We start from the raw sequence: 21,648 nt of genomic DNA on the forward strand, positions 1-21,648 counted from the left end.
AATAAACTTTCTAAAGCCCACCAACTAATATTTCTTTACCTTCAAGTTGCTCATTAGTTTTACATTTCCCTTCACCGGCTTCACATACCTTGATTTCTCTTCCCCACTCACTGTTTAATATTTGTCTGGTGGTGATTCTTCTACCCGGAATAGGATCCAATATAGAATAAATGACATTTCTGCATCTTAATCTCTTTAAGCTTTCAATAGGTTCATACCCACCTTCCTCCTTTCTCTTGGTGAGATATTCTTGGTAAAATTCGTCCTTTTCCGGGTCAGCCAATTTCCATAATTGTCTTCCTGTACGCATAGCCATGTAAATCACACCACAAGACCAGACATCAACACATCGAGGATCAAACGTCTCTTCGGTAAATTCTTCCGGGGCAATGTAAGGAGAAGATCCACAAATCCCTTCTGATAAGTGGATTTCTCGTTCCCAAGCGATCTTAAAACATTCACTATTACCAAAATCAGTGATTTTTAAAATCCCATTTTGAGTCAATAATAAATTCTCGGGTTTTAAATCACGGTGAGCAACCCCCATTTCATGAATATAGTTAACCCCACGAATCAACTGTTTGAAATAACAATCAGCTTCCGCATATTCCAATTTCCCTTGTCCAATAATTAACGTATATAAATCACCTCCTGAACAAAATTCCATAACTTCACAATAATCGCCATTAGCATCCTTTAATAAATCCAAAGTATCAATGATATTGATATGCTTCAATGATGATGAAATGCAAAATTCAGATGTTAATCGACGGTGATATTTCTTGTCACTTTCATTAACACGTTTCTTGAATTCCTTAACCGCATATAAACTTTCAATTGACGAAGTCAAATTCTTCTTATGGGAAACTCTAACAACACCAAATGCACCACGTCCGATAACTTCTTGACATCTTCCATACTTTTCCACAAATGATCTACAATCGGGACCAGCAGATAAGTCGGAAGTCTTGTTGAAGTTAGGATCATTCTTAGCTTGTGCAACCAAACTAGCAAACAATGTAGGTGGTTTCTGGGCATTCGCTTGCAGTTCAGTTCCATTTGCTATTGGGCTCCCTAGTATATCTGGAACTGCCGATACTGCTTCATCTCTTCTCTTTTTAGCACCAAGGAAATCCTTCAACATGTTAGACAACTTTTCTTGACGTTTAGCTGATCGAAGGTTATGTTCATGACTTCCATTTTCCAACATATGAAACCTAGGTTTAACTGCAGCAGGAGCAGGTGATTCTGATTTAACTTTAGTGGATCCAGAACGCGATAATGAAACATACGGAGCTCGCGGGCCACCTCCTGGAGAAGATGAAATGCTTGGTTTTCGTGTCGTGGATGGTGTTCTTATAGATTGGTGAGATACATAAGGCATACCGCCTAATGGAGTATGGCCTGGTTGTGGTGGTTCTAATGAATAAGAAGTTGATGATGATGTTGCTGCTGCTGGGGGCACAGAACTAGTTAGTTTTTCTGGATTCTGATCTATAGATGAAACCAGCATGGGGGATGATGTACCTAGCGAGCTCTGACTTGACGAGTTCGACGATGTACTTAACTTCGGCAATGATTCATCAGATTTGGAAGGCATAGCAAGATGAGAATGAGCTTGCGGTTGATTCATAAACTTATCATGTCTTGAACGACGTGGATAGTCCTTTTCTTCATGGACCGCTTGTGCGAGGAGCAAATCTGCCGATCTTGGAGTCATTTTTGACAACTCAGAGTCCGAATTTATAGACAAATGTTGGTGTTCCTCTGGGATGTTTTCACTTTTAGTATGATGTTTCTTATGGGCAGGATGGTGATGCTCTTCGTTATGGTCGTCAAAATGGTTCAAATTACTTGACAGAAGTCCAAATAACTTTCCAAGGTGGAATTTTTTAGTTTTAGCTTCACCCATTACGTTAATTTAGTAGCTATGGATAAACTGGATATACCTTGTTTCAGAAGTTGCTAAGGGGGGGTAAAATGAAGCTTGATTTTGTGCTTAAACGGCGGCGTTGGTGGCAGTTACCTTACTTTTTGATAAATACCTTTGAAAGTATGAGTATATCGCTGATTTCTTTCTCTTCTATTTGATTTGTAATGAGGTGTCTTTTCTTTTTGATTGTAAATAAAAATGACTTTGGAAAATTTTTTGTATATTAAAATAATTGCCTGAGTCCAAAACAAAGGGGAAAAAAAATCCCTCAGGTGAAGCAAAAATTAATTAAGCAAATGCGCTCCTACCAAATTGGGAATAGGAGGAATAAACTTGTACAGTACTTGTTATGAGTATATGTCAATCAAGATATGTGATATTGGGAAATTCTTAGCAATCTGTTTACTAAAAAAAAGACTTTAATGGTTTAGCTGCTATGATCTGACACTTAAGGAAACAACAACTACTATTTATACCTTCTCTATTGTTACGGGAAAGGCTACTACAACAAGAATTAGTAAAAGAAAAATTGCACACAGAAGAAAAAAAAAAGAGTCAAGCCCCACAGCCTTTGTTTTTTCTTTTTTTTTATTGCCAATTTATTGTTGTGATCTGTTTACGCCTCCTTTTCTTTTGTTAAGGATTTGCCTTTTTTTTATTTTTCTTACAGAGCTTAAGGTTTCTATATTTACTTCTGAGCTCTCAATTTCGATTCAAGTCGTATTCTCTCAAGAAATGGTTCCTCAAGTGTTATCAGCCTTGTTGTTGTTATTTTTGCATTGGTAATTGAAACAGTTACAACCTGTCGTACATACATTTTATACTTTTTACCATATAGCAACTGATGGTGTGACCAATCAGCGATGCAAAGCTAAAAAAAAGGTTCCGATTATCCAATTGTTTGTTCTATTCTCATGCATCCTAACTTAAATTACGTAATTGAAATTTTCTCTTGTCTGCCACTTTTACAAGCTTTCTTGAGTATGGTAACCTAATTGGGATAGTTGATTCCGTATTCCGTTCTTTCAAAATTCTCATTGTATTGTTCCATTGTTATATCGTGTTTCTTTGACAGTGAAAATGGTACGTTTTTTTGCATGATTAAACAGAAACAAGGATATTCGGGTATTGACATGCAGAGTGTAAACAGATTGGAAATCTCTTGGAAAGCATAAAGTCGACATAATCATATGCTAGAGCAGCAAATAGAGGTTCCAAGAGACTTCCGTAATTAAACTTCGACATAAAGAACAACAACAAACAATCGATGACTAATTTCCTGACCAGGGCTCTGTTAAAATAATAGGACGTATATGCTTGCGTACATACTTGCATACACTACTATTGCTGGTTACAATGTTACAATAATTACCTTAAACAATCTTGTTGCAGGAGTCTTTAGGGCTTACGCCCTGGAGCCATATTTGTTTTTCTATGTATGTTTGGATGTTTGTCACCTTTTTTTTGTAATTTTAGTTTTCGGTCTTTGTGTAAAGCGCATTCATTGTTCTATGCATAGAAAAATTCGCTTGAGTTCCTGCAGCAAGTATTATGTTTAGTGCAAGGGCTACTTAACTAGCCACGGTTCTGTTCTATTTTCAAGTAGTGTGGGCTCACTTATATGATCATGTTGACCTAGTAACTTTCTGTAGGGGGGGGACAATAATATTCTGCTGGGTGGGTTGATTGAGTATTTTCTTGAGCGATCAATCAGTATCTAAGCCCCGATCGATTTTGGAGGCTTTTAAGTTTGCACATGTCTTACTTCGTAATTGGCATTTTAGTGTACATTTCCATCGACAAGTGGTTCTGAGCCTTGGTTATTTTGATTATTTGAATCAGTATTAATGTGACTATCACTTCTTTCATAAGATGCTTCCAAACGGGGTCATAATTCTGTATCTTTTTGTGGTCTCTTCTTTGTGCTCTTTCTTAATTAAGGTTGTGTAGTCCTTTCTGGTTGCGGCTTACACCTTTATCTATTATATTTGAACTTGGTCAAAATCTGGAGTATAAAAAGAAAAGTTGCAAAAGAAAAGTCTAATTTTTTGGAAGACCTTACTAAAAATAACTATCGTCAATATCAATGAACTCGCACATTTTAAAAATAGATCAACCAATGTAAAAAGAAGGTGAAGTAGAATTTAAAAGAAATAGCAAATAAGACATGTTTTCGTTTTTTTTTACTGATATTTGTTAGTTGATAGTTTCTTCTATGACTTTCCCAACAAAATGAGATTATTATCCCAACTTGTCCCCAAAATCTTGATACATAATGAAATTATATATAATTAGTTCGCATAAGTCTAAAAATCTTTCTTTCGTTTTAGTGTTATCATCTAATCATCTGCTAGAAAGACAAGAATGTTCATCTGGTCAAAAACTACTTGCTATATTTTCTTACAGTGGATATCTTACATTCCAAGTTTTATCAAAGTTAACTACCAGGGAGCAGGTGATATTACCAGATAGCCTAACACATATCCTTGCCAAGTAGAAGCTAATTCTAGTAGTATCATAAATATCTTCCAATAATGAATTATAGTGGTTTTCTAAGAGGGTTTCAAATTTGTTTTGCATCAGTTTTTTTTTGTATTCTTATTAAACAATTGAGATTAAAATCTGGTGTTTGTGAACGTATTAGTGATTTTAGATCATAACTGAAAGTGGAGCTACTGCAACCTTGTCACATAACTATACAGTCACATAACTATACAATCACTTTCACTAGTTTAACCATGGTTGCAAGTCCAAAACCAGTGCTAATTTAGCTATGTTTAAGTAGTCTTTGAATAAGATATGGATTGTTTTATGGTTTTCAAAGAGTTATTGTTATTAGAGTTTATTCTTTAGTTGTTCTACAGAGTTAATTTATTATGATAAGTTATTGTTTTCGGATATCTCGAGCGGAATTGAAGAATAACAGTTTCCACGCATCTCTCCCACTTCTATGAGCAAGCCCTGGTATAAGCATAAAAATATAATTGTAGATCACATCCCAGTTTCATTGTATCGCATAATTTCTTCCTCGGTATTATTTCTAAATCCTTTAATTTCAATTATTAAAATAAGCTTGTGCTTCGAAACTGAAGTTTCTTTGACAATGACTTCTGGTATCGTGTGATTAATTATAACTACATATACTAGTTCTAGATAAAATATTAATTTGCCAACTTTTGTCTTTAAATCTGGCTCAACCATATGCATATGTATAATCTACGATAATGGTAGACAGGAAACTACCTCGAAGAAAATTTATTGCAAACTACACAAAATCTTTAAAGTATTGGGGCTAGTTCATTGCTGACATGATTATTTGGTAACCGCCTCCGACCTTCCAATATTTCCATCTTCTTCTTCTTCTTTATTTCTTTTTCAGGCTTTTGTGTGTGTACATCGAGAATATTTTTCAGTATTGTATTGCCGATGGTAGTCGGCATCAATAGGGGGTCTAGAATTGCGACTACCCCCTGCATACAGTGCGTGTGAAAATTTTCCTGATGCTTTGAAATTGATGTCATGGTGACATTGGAAGCACATGCTAGAAGACTCTGTATAGGTGAACTACTGTAGTTTCCACCACTACCATCATTCCTAGTGCTAGCTTGCTCTTCTGTTTGAAAGGGGCATTGGATATCAGTATGTGTATGTAGGGGGATCTGACTAAAAAACCAAAAAAAAAAAATTTCCTTCAATTTATTGCAAAATTTCATATCTATTGCGAAAATTATTTTTTACAATCCTTTTTCTTTTTATTAATGGGTTTCCCAAAAGAGACAATTAATTGCCGTTTAAATGCAATTGATTAGTTTGATGTGGTATTCTATCAAGCGACGATCCACAGAAAATAACGTCGAGAACAATATTTGAGGAAAGTTTTGAGATGTAGCATTGGCCACGATTTCGAAGGGGTTGATCGAAATTGTGGATATCCCATAGGGAAGCAGTTTTTCCTTTTGGCAATATATAAGTTCTTGATTCCTAGTTTCTCTTTCCTTTTTTTTTCAATCTGTCTAGATATTAACAATCGCTTCCACTATCATAATCATCATGAACAAAGTTTTAATCGCTTACTTGTTTGCCTTCGCTTTAGCTGCCCCACAACTTGTTGGTAAGAATGAATTAGTCGTTAGAGATGTGACTACTGTCTTAACCGTTCAAGTTGAACAAACCATCACTGCCACTGTTCCAGATAGTACTGTAGATACTGCCGCTGCCGTTGTCACTGAAACTGACACTGCCGCTGGTACTGAAACTGGTGCTGCCACTGAAACCACCACTGTTGCCACTCAAGCTGGTACTGAAACTTCTCCAGCTGGTGCTGAAACTACAGTTACTGAAACTCCAGTCACCACTGTCCCTCCAATTACCACTGTTGCAACTGGTGGTGCTGCTATTCCAGTTGGTTCTGTTGCTGCCTTAGCTTTGGTTGCTTTGGGTATGGTTGGGTTTTAAAGGTTGACATTTTCAAGTTTCTATTCGTTTACTATTTACTTTTTCGACTTCGTATGACAGGATTCTATTTTGCCAATAATATTTAATATATGAATTTTTTCAATTGGTTGCTCTGCTGTAAAGGTGAGTTCCTTCTACATTTGTGATCATCAGAATCAAACCTAATTAAAATCGGTATAATCTGTCTAACTTTGCACCTGTCTCCGTAATTTATCCCCATTTGCTAATTGATCCTAATTTCAAATCTCCTGGCGAGCTCAAAAGGTATTTTTGCATCAATTCCTCTAGAAAATATAGTCCTTCTATCTGAATTTGAAGAAGTTATCGTAAAAAGGGTTATTTGAACCATTATGTGCTCCGTTGCAAATCCTCGAGTTTAACCATCGGTACGTTACAGAAATCTCGAACCTAACTAGTTTTCGCGGAACTAATTGATTCAGGGATTAAGTGTCTGAACTCCAAAGATAAACAGTGATGTCGGTATCACGAAAGTCTAATATTAGATTTTGTCAGTCATTTCAGTATCATAGTCTGACGGGCTATTGTTCAAAAATGAATTCTTGTAACTCGAGTCAACTATATTTGAAACTTGAAAACTTTGTTTCAATCAAGGAGTTGTTTTTTTTTTTGGCATTACCAAACAAGTATTCAATATCTTTGTAAAGATTATGGTTTTTAAAATGTGTTGGAACTTATAAGGAATGAAGTTCTGCTATTTATACCCAAACACGAGATTTGTAACAGTAGTACCAATATGGAAACTCTAGCAGAAATATCTTGGCATGGGTATTTTAAAACATATTTCTGGAAATACCATACACTATCTAAGGAAGCACTAGAAAGTAGTTCTAGTATCGATTATTCTCCACAGCTCTTTTTTTTTTTTTTTTGCACCATAAAAGTTAATAGTTGTACATAATAAATAAAATTGTCATAATTCCAACTCCAATCCATTTATAAAACATTTAATTGAACATAATTTTAATAACATATTAATTTTCAGCTCCACAGCCAGGATAGTCTTGCTGTTTAATATAATCTTATCTCGTAAATAATCAATCAACTCTTCGTTACTGACATATAAGTTAGCCGGTAATCTTTGATCCTCTTCATCGTATTGGTTCATTTGATATACTACTTTGAGAAAAATTTTAAATGTTTCCTGTTTATGATTTATATCAAATGTTAACTGACAGTTGTATAGCTTGTGTCTGTCATGTTCAATCGCGACATAATTATGTCGTGTTATTCCGATATCTGATAGATATTGTATGAATTTATTCGATAATTCTGTAAAACTATTCAGTGGTGTGATAATGGGTGTCCCCGGATAAGTTATCGGTGGTGGGAAAGGAACAGATACTGGCTCCCTGGTTTCATTATCAATAAAAGTGGTTATTTTCGTGAAGTTTATGGGATTGGGTATGATCTGTGTCTTAGTTGTATAACTGCCACTATTGCTCATTGTGCGACTGTTGTTCTAGTGGCTAAAATTTCTGAAACATGAGATCGAGGTTAAGATGTTTCATGCACACTATTTATAACAGTTTCTTTTTTTTTTTTTACTATGCGAGAATTAAGCATCTAAGCGATATTACACAGTCTCTGAATTTTTTTTTTTTTTGCCCATGTTAATTTTTATATAAACTATACAACCAAACATACATTGAACCAACCAAAAACTTAAACAAGAAATATTGCCAAAGATACCCTTCCATGCATATTTCACTCCTCAGTCAATCCTGTATCTTCAGTTTCCTCTGCATGACTTTCAACCCGTGTAAATAACTCTTCATCTTCAGTTTCTTCGGGAATGTTAGTTAATTCTCGTTCAAGAGAATCCTCCATTTCTTCTTCTAGTGCATTAGCTACTTCTTCGTCTATAATTTCTTGTTCTTCCAGTTGTTCCAAATCATCCACGTGCGAGTGATCCAAGAAAGTCATGCTATCGGGTTGAATGAAAGTTGAAGTTGTTGGTGGGGCTTTTCTATTTCTCAATCCAGTTGTAAAATGATACCCGTCATCATCTTCATACTGTGGAGTAATCGCTGACAGAACACTATTATTTTCCGACAATGGAGTTAGACCTCTTCTCGCATCAATTTTATTTCTTACTCGGTTTTTCAAATTAACATCGGGAACAATCACTGGGTCAATCAAATCAAATAATTGTTGTCGTCTGGAGTTACTCTCTTCAATTGGTAACGGTTGTTTGTTTTGGGTCATCTGCTCATCTTCTTTTAGTGGTAATGTCAACACGAACCTAATCGCGCTTAAATTCATCCAAGTAACTACACCCACAATTACTCCAATATAAAAACTGACCATAACAAAATGGAACAATGTCAAAAAGAACAATTCAATTTGACCTGCAATCCAGTTCAAGTCGTCAAACTTCCCATCCTCTAACTCAAGAAAGTACCGTAACGGTATAATTATGGGTATTTTGATCAATGGTGTATAAATCATGATATTAACCATTAACGAAAGGGGGATGAATACTGCATTCGAGAGAATAAAAAGGTTTATTGCGAACACTAATTTGAATGGTGCAAGGATTGCATTGACTATTGAAGCTACCACTGACATCTTGACTGGTATTTTCCGACGTTGCAAAGAGTGTAGGGGGGTTGATAAGTTGGTTTTAAGTCTATCTAATAAAAATAAAAAAGAGAGATAATGGGACTATCTGTGAGGGGAAAATAAAAAATTTGAAAATAGCTTTCCTTGCGTTACAAAATCGAGCCAGGAAAAAAAAAAAATTCCTGATTTCCTCTACTCGGCAATATGCAACTATAAACTTACAATGCATTAAATTTCTTATTTTAGTATTTTAACCTATATCTATGAAAACATGCTTAGAGGTGCAGAGGCATTGTTATCTATACTATTTGTATGAGATCGTTCACCTCCGTTACCTCTTGCTTTATTACCATCCTCTTCATTATGCTTAATAACCAATCCAGTATTCATTATCGTATTATCTTGTTGTAACTTCACATGCTGAGATTTAATATAATCAATATAATAGTTACCGAAAACATTCCAGTGGAATTTTACCAAAGTGGCGATTCTGGTGGCAATATTCTTCATTTCGGTAGTATTATTAGGAGCAGATTTAGTTAATTCCAATTCACGCTCATCAACTCCGTCAATTATATTGACGATTTCCAGTAACAATTGATTGAAAATTTTAATTTCCATCAAGCCATAAACTTGAGAATTTGGTTGAATATGTTTAATCAACCAGTTGTAACTGAAATCAATTAAATCCTTAGGTAAGTTAACTTGAGATATTTGTTGTGGGTATAAATATTTAACCAATTGTAAAGAAATGGAGGAAATGTTCTTGGTCCATTTAATGTTTCCATTATCATCAGTAACAATTGCCAATATATCTTGTTGAACTTTTGAAATATTTGCTGAGGAAAGTAATTCAGATGAATTTGGTACTTTGGAATTGATAATCAACTGTTTGTACAAGATAACACATAATTGAATACAAACTAATTGTCTTACGTCAGCCCGTAATAAAACTAATCTTGTATGGTCAAATGTTAATGTTGATGGGAATTCCGTAGCCATTTGTCGACAACTTAATAAATCAATGATTGAAGATATTATAATTGGTTTCAAGGTGGTGTCATTAATGTTAGTTTGTGCATCAGGCGTTATTTTTTTCATATATTTTTTGTAAAACCAATTCAAGGAATCATTAATATTAATTTTTCCGTGATTAATTAATGTCTGGAAATAATCGCGTTCGAAATCAATAGCAGTTTCAATTAAAACAGGACGTAATATTCTAATTTGATGATTGGCAACATCTAACTTCATGGCCTCTAATATTTGGAAAATCATTCTTAAACCTTCAACTAAATATTCAACATTATTAAGGGTATAACTCTTGACAAATTTCTCATTCATTTCACTAACCCATTGGTCTCTCATTGGCGCACAATGATTCTTAAACACTTCACCTAACCAGTTGGACATTTCCACAAAATCAAAACTTCCATGGTTTAATTGCTGAATTAATAATTCAATGTCCAAGATTTCTTCAACATGTTGACGGTCTTTTGTTGGTAATAACAGTAATAAAATATCTCTCAATGTTGTGAATAATATTGGCAATCTATTAAGTTTTATTGCGACATTTTGTTGTCTGTTGAAAAACTGCAGACATTCTTTTTGAATCTCTAACCAATATTTGTCAATGATTGACTTTTTACGTTTACCTCGCTCGCCATCCAAATTTGGTCTAAACTGTAATTGAGGGTCAAATAAAATGTCGTGTCTCAATTGTGGGTTCTTTAATATTTCATGCAAGTCGATTTCCTTTAACGATTGAAGGTTAATAGGTGGTAATGGTGGAATGGTACTGTTGCTGCTACTATTGCTGCTACTGTTACTGTTTATATGATGATTGGTTGTGGAGAATAAGTTATGGTGTTTTTTATGAGGATAGAAAGTGGAAGTGGTAGCTGAGGTAGCTGCATGATTACTGAAGTTGATGATTGGTAATGATCTAGATCTGAATCGGCGTATGAATTTAGGTGTCTTGTTAATAGTATGGCCTGAAATGGCAGACGTGGTAGGGGTGTTAATGGCGGGAGTAACTGCGGTGGTAGGTTTAACTATGTTGGAAGTAGTTGGGGTGGCTGCTGGGCTATTGCTGGAAACTACAGTGATATTGTTGGTGGTGGATCCAGATGCAGATGTGTCCAATCTAATACGCTTGGCTGGATCACTTGAAGATGATGAGTTGCGTTTGTTAGACGTAGTCACTGGTGCACTGTTATCAGAAGGTGTTGTCGATGATGATCCTGCAGTTGCCACTGTTGTTGCTGCTACAGCTGCCGCAGCAGCTGCTGCAGTCGCAGGGTTAAAACATACTTGTCTAAACTGCTGTTGCTGTTGTTGTTGTTCTTGTTGTTCCTCTTGAAACACAGCAGGTTGTTGTTCTTGTTGGTCTGAGTTTACTTGTGAGTTCATCATGTAAATTTATACGGTGAGCTTAGTATGTAAATCGTGTATCTTCTTGTTCTTATACTTGTATATATCTTTCTATATGCTATTGGGGTATATGTAGGGGTATTATAGTGAATGCTTAATGGTTTATACTTGTCTTTTGGGTAGAATAAAAAAAGAAGAATGTGTAATAATTTTTGTCTGTTAATGGAATTGGAAGGGAGAAAAAATAGACAAACATTTTAAAAAAAAATTAAAAAAAAAAAAGAAAGAAAAAAAGAAACACAACAATTGTCTGTTCATCATTTTTTTTTTGCCATTTATTACTAAAATTAATTCTAGATAAATTAGCAACAGCAGAAAAAAACCTCCTAACCCGCACCCACAACACCACTGAAATAAGAAAAAAAAATTTAAAAACATGAGCTTAATTTTAAGTTGCTCGTCTCATTGCTTAAGGCATATTAGCTTAAACACATTGCAATATTGGGGCAAACTGTGATCATTTTGAAAGTATATTCCTTAATGTCTTGTGCGGAAATATCAAAAATTCAAATTTCATCCCATGGTCTTTTTTTTGCCCTGCTTATTAATCGCCTAACACTAGTAAAAGGGTCATTCACCGTTTACAATTTTTTTTGCACCTTCTGCGAAAGTCGCTCACTGTGCCCCATTGTCGTAAAAATAAATGAAAAGCAATGTCTATAGCGCGGTAATATTTGCAATAAGCCGATAGGTCAGTGTTTCATCACATACTTCTGCTTAGGCAACTACCACATTTTTTGACTCCTATATATTGCTTAGTCTAATTATCTACCTTCCAATTGATTGCGTCGATTGGCAAAAAAAAAAAAAGAAAAATTTTGCAGTTTTTTTTTTGGCTGCCTCATTACCATTCCACAATTTGTTATTGCCGGAAAAATGTAATAATTTACATTTTTGTGTTAGCACTTCATGTAAGTCATTAATACAGAGAAAAAAAAAAGTGGCAAAAAACAGGTGTATGTGTGAGAAAACAAAAGAAATTTTCTCGTGCACATAAGTTATAATAATCACATTTCTTTTTTTACCTGGTCTTCTTCGCACGTCTCCGAAACAATGGAGTTCTTTTATTTTTCGTAAACTACATCATGTGATCAGACAAAGACTAATGATGATGGTAAATTTTTGAAATTACAGAAGAATAGCCTGTTTGTTTATGTGATTTCTACCCCCGGCTAAATTGGCGCTAATCACAATTAAATATCCAAATATTCTTGAGTCTCAACAATTAACGCGTTAACACAAACTCTGGTCCAACTTTGAAACAAAAAGAAATAATCATAAGTTCGACTATTATGCTTACCTTGTCTCGCATATATCTTAGTTGATTTTTCTTAGTTTACCTTTGTCTGTTCACAAAGATATCTAAAATTTCCTACTAAATTCTAAAAACAATGATCAAGTGAAAATCTTGTGTTTACATGTCGGAAAAGTCAAAGTATCTAACTCTATATGACTCTCTTCTCCCCACACAACACATGTTTGGTATTTTTGGCAAGAAAAAAAAAAACTAAAACGAGGGCGGCCGCGGGCGGTTACCGACGCCGGCGGTGGAAACGGAACAGTGACATGCTACATAACAAAGTCATTTATTGTTTCATGGTTTTTGTTAATTAAATAATGGGTTGTTTGCTGTTTATCTTTTGCGCTTTGTCAAATATTGAGTATTTGTGACTTGTCTTAATTTTCCTCATCTCTGATTTCTGGGTATTTTCTATTTTCTATTTTCTACCCCCTCTTAGAACCTTATTACATTTCTCGAACTCATCCGAATGAGGAACATCTCCTATTCACAAATGTCATCGTTTTTCCCCCAGACAAGATAATTAAAATGTAACCCCTCCAATAGACAAACTGAAAACTCTCGCCATTATGCCGCGGTATGTAGTTCAATAAGGCTTAATCTCTAGTGTTAAAATGCATTTATGCCTATACTTGGCAATTCAAAACTGGGCTAATGAAAAAAAAAATTAGTTTGCTTGGCTAAGGCTGCATAAACTGACATAGAAATTCGCCCCCTCCCCCTCCCCCCTATGATCTCCACTATAGAAATAGGAGATAATATTTTATTATTCTGGATAATATATTAACTACTCTATTTAAGAAAACCTTATCAAAGTTAGTCGACAATCAAAATCTTGTGAACACAAAAAAATAATTAACAACAGCATACGTCATGGAACAATGTATATTTTTCTAGTCAAGGAAAATGATATGACTTTGTGCTTAAATCTGGGCACGCCTTTTAACATGTGCTTTTTTATTTGCTTCTTTATTTTGGTGACGTTATGCAGTTGTGAACAACTGTGGTTTTGCTTGGTATAAAACATTTAAATTAGTAAATCTGACGTAATAGGTGCTTTTTTATGTAGTTGCAAATTTCATCGTCGTATGTTTATCGGAATGTAATCCGAAAGTTTGTTCGCCACGTATACTCTTGCAGGATATCTTGTATGTCCAGTCTAACATTGTTATATTAAACAACTCTCTGAAGTTTTGCAGTTGCGTATCTGAAAGTAATCTAATAATTCCCTTTTTTAGATAAAGCCAACAGCATGTTCGTCAATGTTTTAGAGGAATATTCCTAATCCTTGCAGATACTAAAAACTGTTTCGCGGCAAATCTTTCTATATGGTAGCATCAAAATGGACAATACAACATGGTATATAATGAAACTTGTACATTGTAGGTCTATGAGATAGCAACTAATGGTTGAACATAGCATTTCTCCACCTTTGTACAAGTTTTTTACCTCATGGTAAATCCAGTCCAGTGGATTTTCCTTATGGGAGGGGGATGGAATATTGGGACAGAGACTAAGAACAAATTATAAAATTCTATTCCTTTTTATATACCAGAGGGAAAGGATAAATAATGACCAGCTCATCAGCATCGGAGAGACATTTACAAACCTAGATCTTTTTTCCTTGATCCGGTTCCCATTATTATTTAGAAAACGGGTAGACTGTAATCCTAGTTCTGATCTACCGATAAACTGCTCCGAACGAACTACGAATTTACAGAAAATTGGTCAGCACGACGACACCTCGACTCTTGCGATAATATAATTTTCCATCTTTTCACTATCTATAGAACTATCTGGACATTAAAGTATTGTGGTACGAAAAACGGCAGCTGACAAAAATATCGTATTACGATAATAGTTTGCCCAACTCTTTAAAAGTTTTTCTAGTCTTTGGTCATCTGGGTCATTCAGATTGATTGGATATCTAGGCATATTTAAGGATATTTCGGAATTGTATAAAGCTTGATCAAGAAATAAATGATTCGGAATAGACTAAAGAAGTTTTTGGTACCGAAACTAAAGAGGAATTGAGTTAGATGGTCATTAAACTACTGTTAAGAAAGGAAATTATGGAAGAGATTGATCAAGAAGTGAAATAGCCGTTAGACCCGAGAATGAATCAGCGTTAACAAGAAGTCATTTCATATAGCTTTGAAGGATCCAAGGGCTGGAAGGGTAAGATCCAAACGGTAGTTACTTCTGAAATAAAACAATTCTGTTATAAATATGAATAAACAGAATGATAATGGAAGTGATCGGTCATTAACTTTCAAAGAAGCCAGTTGTTCCGATCACTAATACGGAAGTGGTTTATAGATTATTTCATCCTTCGTTTAAACGAAGCCGAGGGAGACTATTATCGGATGGTAATTTCCATAGACCACTGTTCCGAAGCAATAGTTATGATGTTCGTATAACCTACTGTCAGATTTCTGTTCTTGCCATTGCCTCCAGAAAAAGAAAAGAACTTATATGAATAGTAATAAATAAGCGAGATCTCAACATTACTGTAATAAATTCCTCGTAGGTGACTCGATGACTGTCACTAACTTATAGTATTCACGGAAATTGAACAATTTTTAAGTCTCGGGTAATTTAAAATAGTAATTTTAGTCAGGTACGATATAATTACTACTGCAAAAGCGGAATCATCTAAAATTCAGAAAATGACAATCTTAAAGATTTAATTCTTAGCTATAGGAAACAATAGCGAACGACTATCTATAGTTTCCATCTGTTCCGAGTGTTCGCTTATTATAAGGGTCCTGTTCACTTAGTTTGTAAATGATAATTTTTTCCGCTTCCGGAAAAAACGGCTTTAGGCATTTTTCCGGTGATCTATTTTTTTTTTTGCAATCTGTCAGGCGTCATTTGTTCCCTAAACCTATGTTAGTGTAACTTGAATCACTTGAATCTTACCTCGGAACGGAACTATGTTGATTATAGAAGTGTATCCCGTATCAGCTTGCCACATCACTTTACTTCACATTCTATCCTTTACTTCCGTATGATATAGTCATGAATTTACTTAAAAGGGTCCAACTTCTCTATACGGTAATCATTACGACATTAGGAACTTCGTTATATGATATTTCTCTTATAATATTAATACTCATTACCTGCTTGATAATATAGCCACGGAAGTGGAACTTATAGTGATTGGGTTTTTTTTTATTCTTTTTTTTTTGGTAGTTTCTCTAAGAATAACCTATCCGAACCGAAGAAATGAAACCGAGGTTGGGTTCATGTACAAATAATGATATACTTGATATACGAATTGTCGTACTCGATTCTACAAGTATTACTATAAACTTGATAGTGATTTAAAGTCGTCTCACTTTTTGAAATGATATTTGGCATTTTTGTTTGCCAACTTTGTTCTATCATTCCAACAAAAATGTAACAATAAGTAAATCTTGGGTAACTACCTTTGATGAAACAACCAATAAATTGTGACTGCTTTTAGAGACTTCAAGATTAGCTCCAATCTTTTGTGATTCAAGTTTTTCTTTTGTTTGAAGCTTTACTTGATTAGTGTCATCAGCACACTAAAACAAGAAAGGCAAGGTTGAAGCTAGTTTAACAAACAGTAGTTATCGTAAGAAAAGATAAAAGTATAATAGGAGGCGGAGGGTTTTTTCTAAGGCTTCAGTGGAATGCGAATAAAAATTATTCAATAAGAAATAAAGGATTCCTGTTAGATTCAGTATTGGTAATTCATTTAACTTCATCAATCGCATAATCACCTTTTACATGACCTCTTATTCTTACTCCCGTTAGTCCCTCGGATACTCGTTCGTACTGAAGGGTGTAAAACTAAGTTAAATTCTTCCGAGGTTGAACGATTTGATTTACAATTTTTTTCAATATTCATTACCGAACCGATAGATCTTGCACCATTCAATGGTCGAATATACAGGAAGAACTTACAAACAGAAGTTTTCGATGACTTATCTGTATAGCTTCGCCATATATGTGGATAAATTATTATAGAATTAGGTTATGGGGAAAATACCGTGACCTATTTTCGGAAGTAGTCATTACGAACTAGAAACACGTTCACCAAAAAAAAAGTGAGCGGATATGTTCAAAAGTTATAACGTGATAATTCCGTATCTGCAGGAAATGACGGAACATGAATAGTTGACTATCCAGTGATTCCGAGGATTATTAGGTGTGGAATAGTCTCGCTTGTATTAAAAATGACGTTTTCTGTAAGCGAAGTCTAAAAAGAAACGAAGACCCTAGCTATCGTAAATACCAAAATTTTTTAGCAACCGGAAAAAAAGGATGTGTACTTTTCGAGTCATGGTTTTGCAAATGCTGCAAATGGAAGCCAAACTTTCCTGTTTTTGTGGTGTGATAAGTCGTACGTCATGTTTCATACGAATAACCCTTTTTTGGAACATAATAAGAGTCATAATAAGGATCACAAAAATATTTGAAACTACCCCCGGAAAGTTTCATCACCATTACTATGATAAGAGCATGATCCTTGTTCAGTTGTAAAAGCATGATGCGTGGCTAGTATGGATGCTGATGGTTGTTGTGAGGAATCAGAACTTAAGAATTATTATTTCGGTTCGGAAACAAGTCATCGATAAAAGCTGAAAACTGTTTATGGGGAGATGTTCCTAATTTATTCTCGTAGGAGGCAACGGTTTCGGAAACGGAAATAGAAGACAAAAGTAAAACTGTATTATTGGTATCTTTTTCTATCCGAAACGTTTTAGCGTGATTTATTTAAAGTGGAAAAACATGATTTGAAAGAGTAGAACTTTCATAAAAGGTTGTGCTTACGGATGGCTGTGCAATAATTGTTCATACGTTATTTCCAGCCGTTTGGACCCTGCATAAAATTTGATCAAGAGCTTTAAGGACGGTTTAGAATTGGACAATATCGATATTAACCACTGCAATATCTCTGAAATCAACGTTGCCTCCCTTTCTACTATCACCTTTTGTGCAGCATCTTGCTGCAAATATCTTTTCAGCAAGCATTCAATACAAGCACATGTCTATCCGAGTTATCCTCGGTTATCAGAAAATATTTGATACATTTCCGAGATATGTACCCCAAGTTTCAGGAACCCGGAGTTACAAAACCACTGTTATTATTACCAAGAGTGAATCATCCATGCTGATAGATTTTTGCATGACAATCTAAAGAATCTTCAGTATTCTGAGCCGAGGTTCACGGAACATCAACAGAATATGGCATAATTTCTCTTCCGCTCTAGCAACATTATTCCTTCTAGCGCCACTGTTTACAACATTCTGCAAACTCAGTCATTCGATGGAACAGACGGAATATTTATAAGATTCATCACGAAATGTAAAAACCTTATAGCCGCGGAAATGACGGAAGGGGACTAAAAAGATATCGTTTCGAGAGCTGGTGCATGATATTTGACTCACTTGGTGTAAAAAATCATGCAAGGTGTAAAAGAGATCCCTAGATGTGTAAATGTTGCAAGTATTTTGATAATTTCCGGCTAATATGAATGAACTTCTCCTGTTCGTCTAACCCACAATTTTTAATCAAGTCCATTTGGGTGTAGATTCGTCAATGGGGTACTGAAATACGACAATTGTGTTGATCTTTTCCGTTCCGATGACTTAATTTGGGCATTAAATGAAGCAAATGCATGATCTCAACCGAAGCGGTTGCAATTGTGTTAGACAAGGTCCCTAGTTCCGAAGAGAACCTTAATCCTTTCAAGGAATATTCGGGTCCCACGGAATGGAACATAGTTGTAGTTGAAGAATACAAAACCATAAAGAGTCAAGAATGTTTCAGTCACATTTTTGCATGTCGTGGTATGAGTCGGATCTTCAGGATGTCATGTAATATTTCATTTCCAGTAGCAATCCTTGCATCTAATTTATAGTATCATTGCGGAATTGGGTTTCCTATCTTAGAAAATCCGTGGAATAGTTTAATTGCTGGCAAACTATAGATTTCTCAGCATTTTTTCTAAATGGCAGGGATTGGGAATAATTGTCTACTGCTAATGAAAGAAAGACAAGATATGTTACTATCGGTATCTCTTACTTTATTTACCAAGTGGTAAATTGTTTAATCGCTCAAAAGTCAAAATTGCAAAGCCCTGGTTTCACGCATTGTTTTATGTGGTTCGACTTGAAATCTGCCAGTCGCTCAATTGCCATCTGAACAAAAAAAACTTTCTTGTGCCGCCAAAAACCAAACGTTTATTTCTTGTTGCAAAAAAAAAAAGTACTAAAAATTTAACAATAAAATTATTGTTTTAAAATCCACAATGGTAACAATACAAAGATCTCCCCCAAAACTTGGCTCAGCCCAGTTTTGTCCAGCCAACCACATGCATGGTCTTCATGTTTTGTTAGATCATCGTGCGTCACGGTTTCGAATATTTTGTACACGAACAAGAAAGAAAGAGAAAGAACAAGAAAGTTGAAGTTTGCTAAGAATTTTCGTGTGGGAGGGGAATTGTTGATTGGTTTCCAGAATTGTGGCAATTGGAATCGTCAACTTCTTGGCGAAGAATTCGGATTAATTTGTTGAATTTAATGTGTATGACATGAAAGGCGGAGATATGAGTGGATCTGTGTCGAGGGCAAAAAGGTTATTTATAATATAGAAGAAGGTGTAAAACACATCGGCAGGGAAAAAAAAAAAAATGATGCCGCATTGCTCAATTTGGAAATTTGGCGATTTTACATTTCCATTGTATCCATTGTTAATCTTGTTTTGTTCGAGATTATTCATACACATTTCTAACTCTAACGTGAAGATCTCGGGGTAGCTAGCAAATTTATTGCGAAGGTAGCCGCGATTTATATTGTTTTATTTTTTGTTACTAATAAAAGGTTCGAAAAGGGACAGACTAATATTTTAAGATTTCTCGGCTGAAGTATCTTTAGTTACTCCAGCCTAAAATAAATGTCTTTGTTTTTAAAAATAGTACTATAAGATATGTACGATCTTAATGCAGATCCATGTGTATGCAGAGGCATCAATGTACTTATGCTTAAGTCTTTTTTTTATCAATTAGATTAGGTGAAACGCCGTAAAAAGACGAATAAATATAATTAATGCTTCGAATCGCAATAACTTAATAAATGTGGAACATGAAATCCAAAATAATGTTGAACTTTATGACTTGGCATAGATAAGAAACGGTGCATAGATGGCAAGACTTATATCTAACCATATTAGCAAAAGTTATAAGAATCGCAATAATTTCTTTTGGTCTTTTCCTATTCTTATTTTTTTTTTCTTCAAACTCCTGAGATTTGCCACGGGTTTCTTACTACAAATTCCAAATCTTAGTTTCGGAAGTTACATTTTGTGTGTGTTTCTAAAAACTTAGACTCGCCGCTATAATTTATACTTAAATTACGCTACGCATTTGATTAGCCACGGAACTTGATTGGGCTTTTCAAACATCGACTAATTTAAAGCTAGTTCGTCTTAAAGGAATATTATTTTCTGAAGAACAAAAAAAAGACGAAGAAGAAATTTTGAAGTTTTTATTTTTTGTTCAACCATAGGTTTGTTCATTGCGGTTTTACTTCAGAAAGTTAACTCCAATCCAAACTTTTCCGCAAAATTTCAACTGGAAAAGACGGTAATATACGCTTAATAATCCAATTATTCCTAATTTTTGCATCTGGTTGCTAGAAATAACTAGAACCCCCCGAATACGAAACGTCAGGAACACTTTCCAGATTCAGAATATTTTTTCCAGAGAGAAGGAATTTTCTGCAGCAAAGAGGATCTTTAAAAAAAAAAAGACGCACCAGCAGAAGAAGTAGAAAGGAATCTCACTAAAAAATATAGAATTTATTTTATTTTTTTGGCTCAAAACATATTCCACCTAAGCAAGGCCCATCACACAAAATAAGTTGGAGGATTTTTTTTTTCTTTGTGAAGTTTTTAAACATTAAAAATACTGTTGTCTTCCAGTTTAGTTTTGTTATACGGTCTTTTTCATTTTTCCATTTGGATTTTTCCTTGGACAATTTTCCGGTTCTTTTTTTTATTGATTTACGGGTTTAATTACACTGTAACCTTATTTACTCCACTTCATTGAGGCTATACTACAGACATTTCAATTTCAACCATAAACTTCTACATCCCGCTTTGTATATGCAGAATTCATACAAACGGCTGCAGAGTTAACATTGGTTTTTTTTTCCCACCATATTTAGACATCATCAACCACACTATTCCAGCAGCACAAAATGACAAATAAACCTCCTGCTGCGGCCGATGCAGCAGCAGCAGCGCCTGTACCTCCGCCAGCACCGCCACCACCACCACGACCAGAGTCAACAACCAATGACAGGGCGGAGTCACCGTATCCTAACCACCATAAACAACAGCAACAATCATCGACAATTGAAACAGCAACCAATGCAACCAATGCAACCAACACTGCGGCTACCCCTGTCCCATCTTCTCAAGTGCAAGCCACACAAATGAACACCAGCAGTTCGACCACTACGGTATCATCATCGAACGGCAAAACCCAGGTTGTATTCATCCATAAACTATATGATATGTTACATGACGATTCCATTTCCCATTTGATATTTTGGTCACCAACCCTTGATTCTTTCTACGTGACCCCAGGAGAGGAATTTTCTAGAGCACTAGCGCAATATTTTAAACACACCAATATAGCGTCGTTTATACGGCAATTAAATATGTATGGATTCCACAAGGTCAATGAAACATTCCTTAATCAAGAAGATCAACCTCAAGCTCAGGGGAGCAACACTAATAACAACAAATGGGAATTCAGACATTCAACTAATCAATTTAGAAAAGGTGATGTTGAATCTTTAAAGTTGATTAAACGAAGGAGTTCGCGGAATATAACCAGTCAGAGAGAAATTGTCAGTATAAAGTCTTTACCTCCTACATCACAACCATTAGATTATCAATCACAAC

At 35.0% G+C, this 21,648-nt stretch overlaps 8 protein-coding genes across 8 annotated transcripts; 3 read left to right on the plus strand and 5 right to left on the minus strand. All coding sequences in view use genetic code 12, as the record gives it.

The window, feature by feature from the left end:
- Positions 1 to 10: 10 nt before the first annotated feature.
- SPAPADRAFT_134031 (serine/threonine protein kinase) lies at positions 11 to 1,384 on the minus strand (the record flags this gene model as incomplete). The annotated part of the gene is made up of 1 exon (XM_007373588.1): positions 11 to 1,384. One exon carries the CDS (start codon positions 1,382 to 1,384, stop codon positions 11 to 13), a length of 1,374 nt encoding a protein of 457 aa, XP_007373650.1.
- Positions 1,385 to 4,131: 2,747 nt separating this feature from the next.
- SPAPADRAFT_59490 (uncharacterized protein) lies at positions 4,132 to 4,653 on the plus strand (the record flags this gene model as incomplete). Its single annotated transcript, XM_007373589.1, has 1 exon — positions 4,132 to 4,653. The coding sequence occupies one exon, from the start codon at positions 4,209 to 4,211 to the stop codon at positions 4,428 to 4,430; it is 222 nt and encodes a 73-aa protein (XP_007373651.1).
- A 131-nt stretch (positions 4,654 to 4,784) lies between these two features.
- SPAPADRAFT_59491 (uncharacterized protein) lies at positions 4,785 to 5,594 on the minus strand (the record flags this gene model as incomplete). Its single annotated transcript, XM_007373590.1, has 1 exon — positions 4,785 to 5,594. The coding sequence occupies one exon, from the start codon at positions 5,452 to 5,454 to the stop codon at positions 5,212 to 5,214; it is 243 nt and encodes an 80-aa protein (XP_007373652.1).
- Positions 5,595 to 5,983: 389 nt separating this feature from the next.
- Positions 5,984 to 6,388, plus strand: SPAPADRAFT_59496 (uncharacterized protein; the record flags this gene model as incomplete). Its single annotated transcript, XM_007373591.1, has 1 exon — positions 5,984 to 6,388. The coding sequence occupies one exon, from the start codon at positions 5,984 to 5,986 to the stop codon at positions 6,386 to 6,388; it is 405 nt and encodes a 134-aa protein (XP_007373653.1).
- A 904-nt stretch (positions 6,389 to 7,292) lies between these two features.
- SPAPADRAFT_59497 (uncharacterized protein) lies at positions 7,293 to 7,870 on the minus strand (the record flags this gene model as incomplete). Its single annotated transcript, XM_007373592.1, has 1 exon — positions 7,293 to 7,870. A coding segment is annotated over one exon (172 nt), but the record flags the coding sequence as incomplete, so codon positions are not given.
- A 131-nt stretch (positions 7,871 to 8,001) lies between these two features.
- SPAPADRAFT_65251 (uncharacterized protein) lies at positions 8,002 to 9,051 on the minus strand (the record flags this gene model as incomplete). The annotated part of the gene is made up of 1 exon (XM_007373593.1): positions 8,002 to 9,051. One exon carries the CDS (start codon positions 8,975 to 8,977, stop codon positions 8,114 to 8,116), a length of 864 nt encoding a protein of 287 aa, XP_007373655.1.
- A 181-nt stretch (positions 9,052 to 9,232) lies between these two features.
- Positions 9,233 to 11,383, minus strand: SOK1 (Sok1p; the record flags this gene model as incomplete). Its single annotated transcript, XM_007373594.1, has 2 exons — positions 9,233 to 10,948; positions 11,075 to 11,383. 2 exons carry the CDS (start codon positions 11,381 to 11,383, stop codon positions 9,233 to 9,235), a joined length of 2,025 nt encoding a protein of 674 aa, XP_007373656.1.
- Positions 11,384 to 20,789: 9,406 nt separating this feature from the next.
- SPAPADRAFT_59500 (uncharacterized protein) lies at positions 20,790 to 21,276 on the plus strand (the record flags this gene model as incomplete). Its single annotated transcript, XM_007373595.1, has 1 exon — positions 20,790 to 21,276. A coding segment is annotated over one exon (308 nt), but the record flags the coding sequence as incomplete, so codon positions are not given.
- Positions 21,277 to 21,648: the final 372 nt, after the last annotated feature.

This window comes from Spathaspora passalidarum, assembly GCF_000223485.1.
Source record: "Spathaspora passalidarum NRRL Y-27907 unplaced genomic scaffold SPAPAscaffold_2, whole genome shotgun sequence".
Taxonomy (NCBI): Eukaryota; Fungi; Ascomycota; class Pichiomycetes; order Serinales; family Debaryomycetaceae; genus Spathaspora; species Spathaspora passalidarum.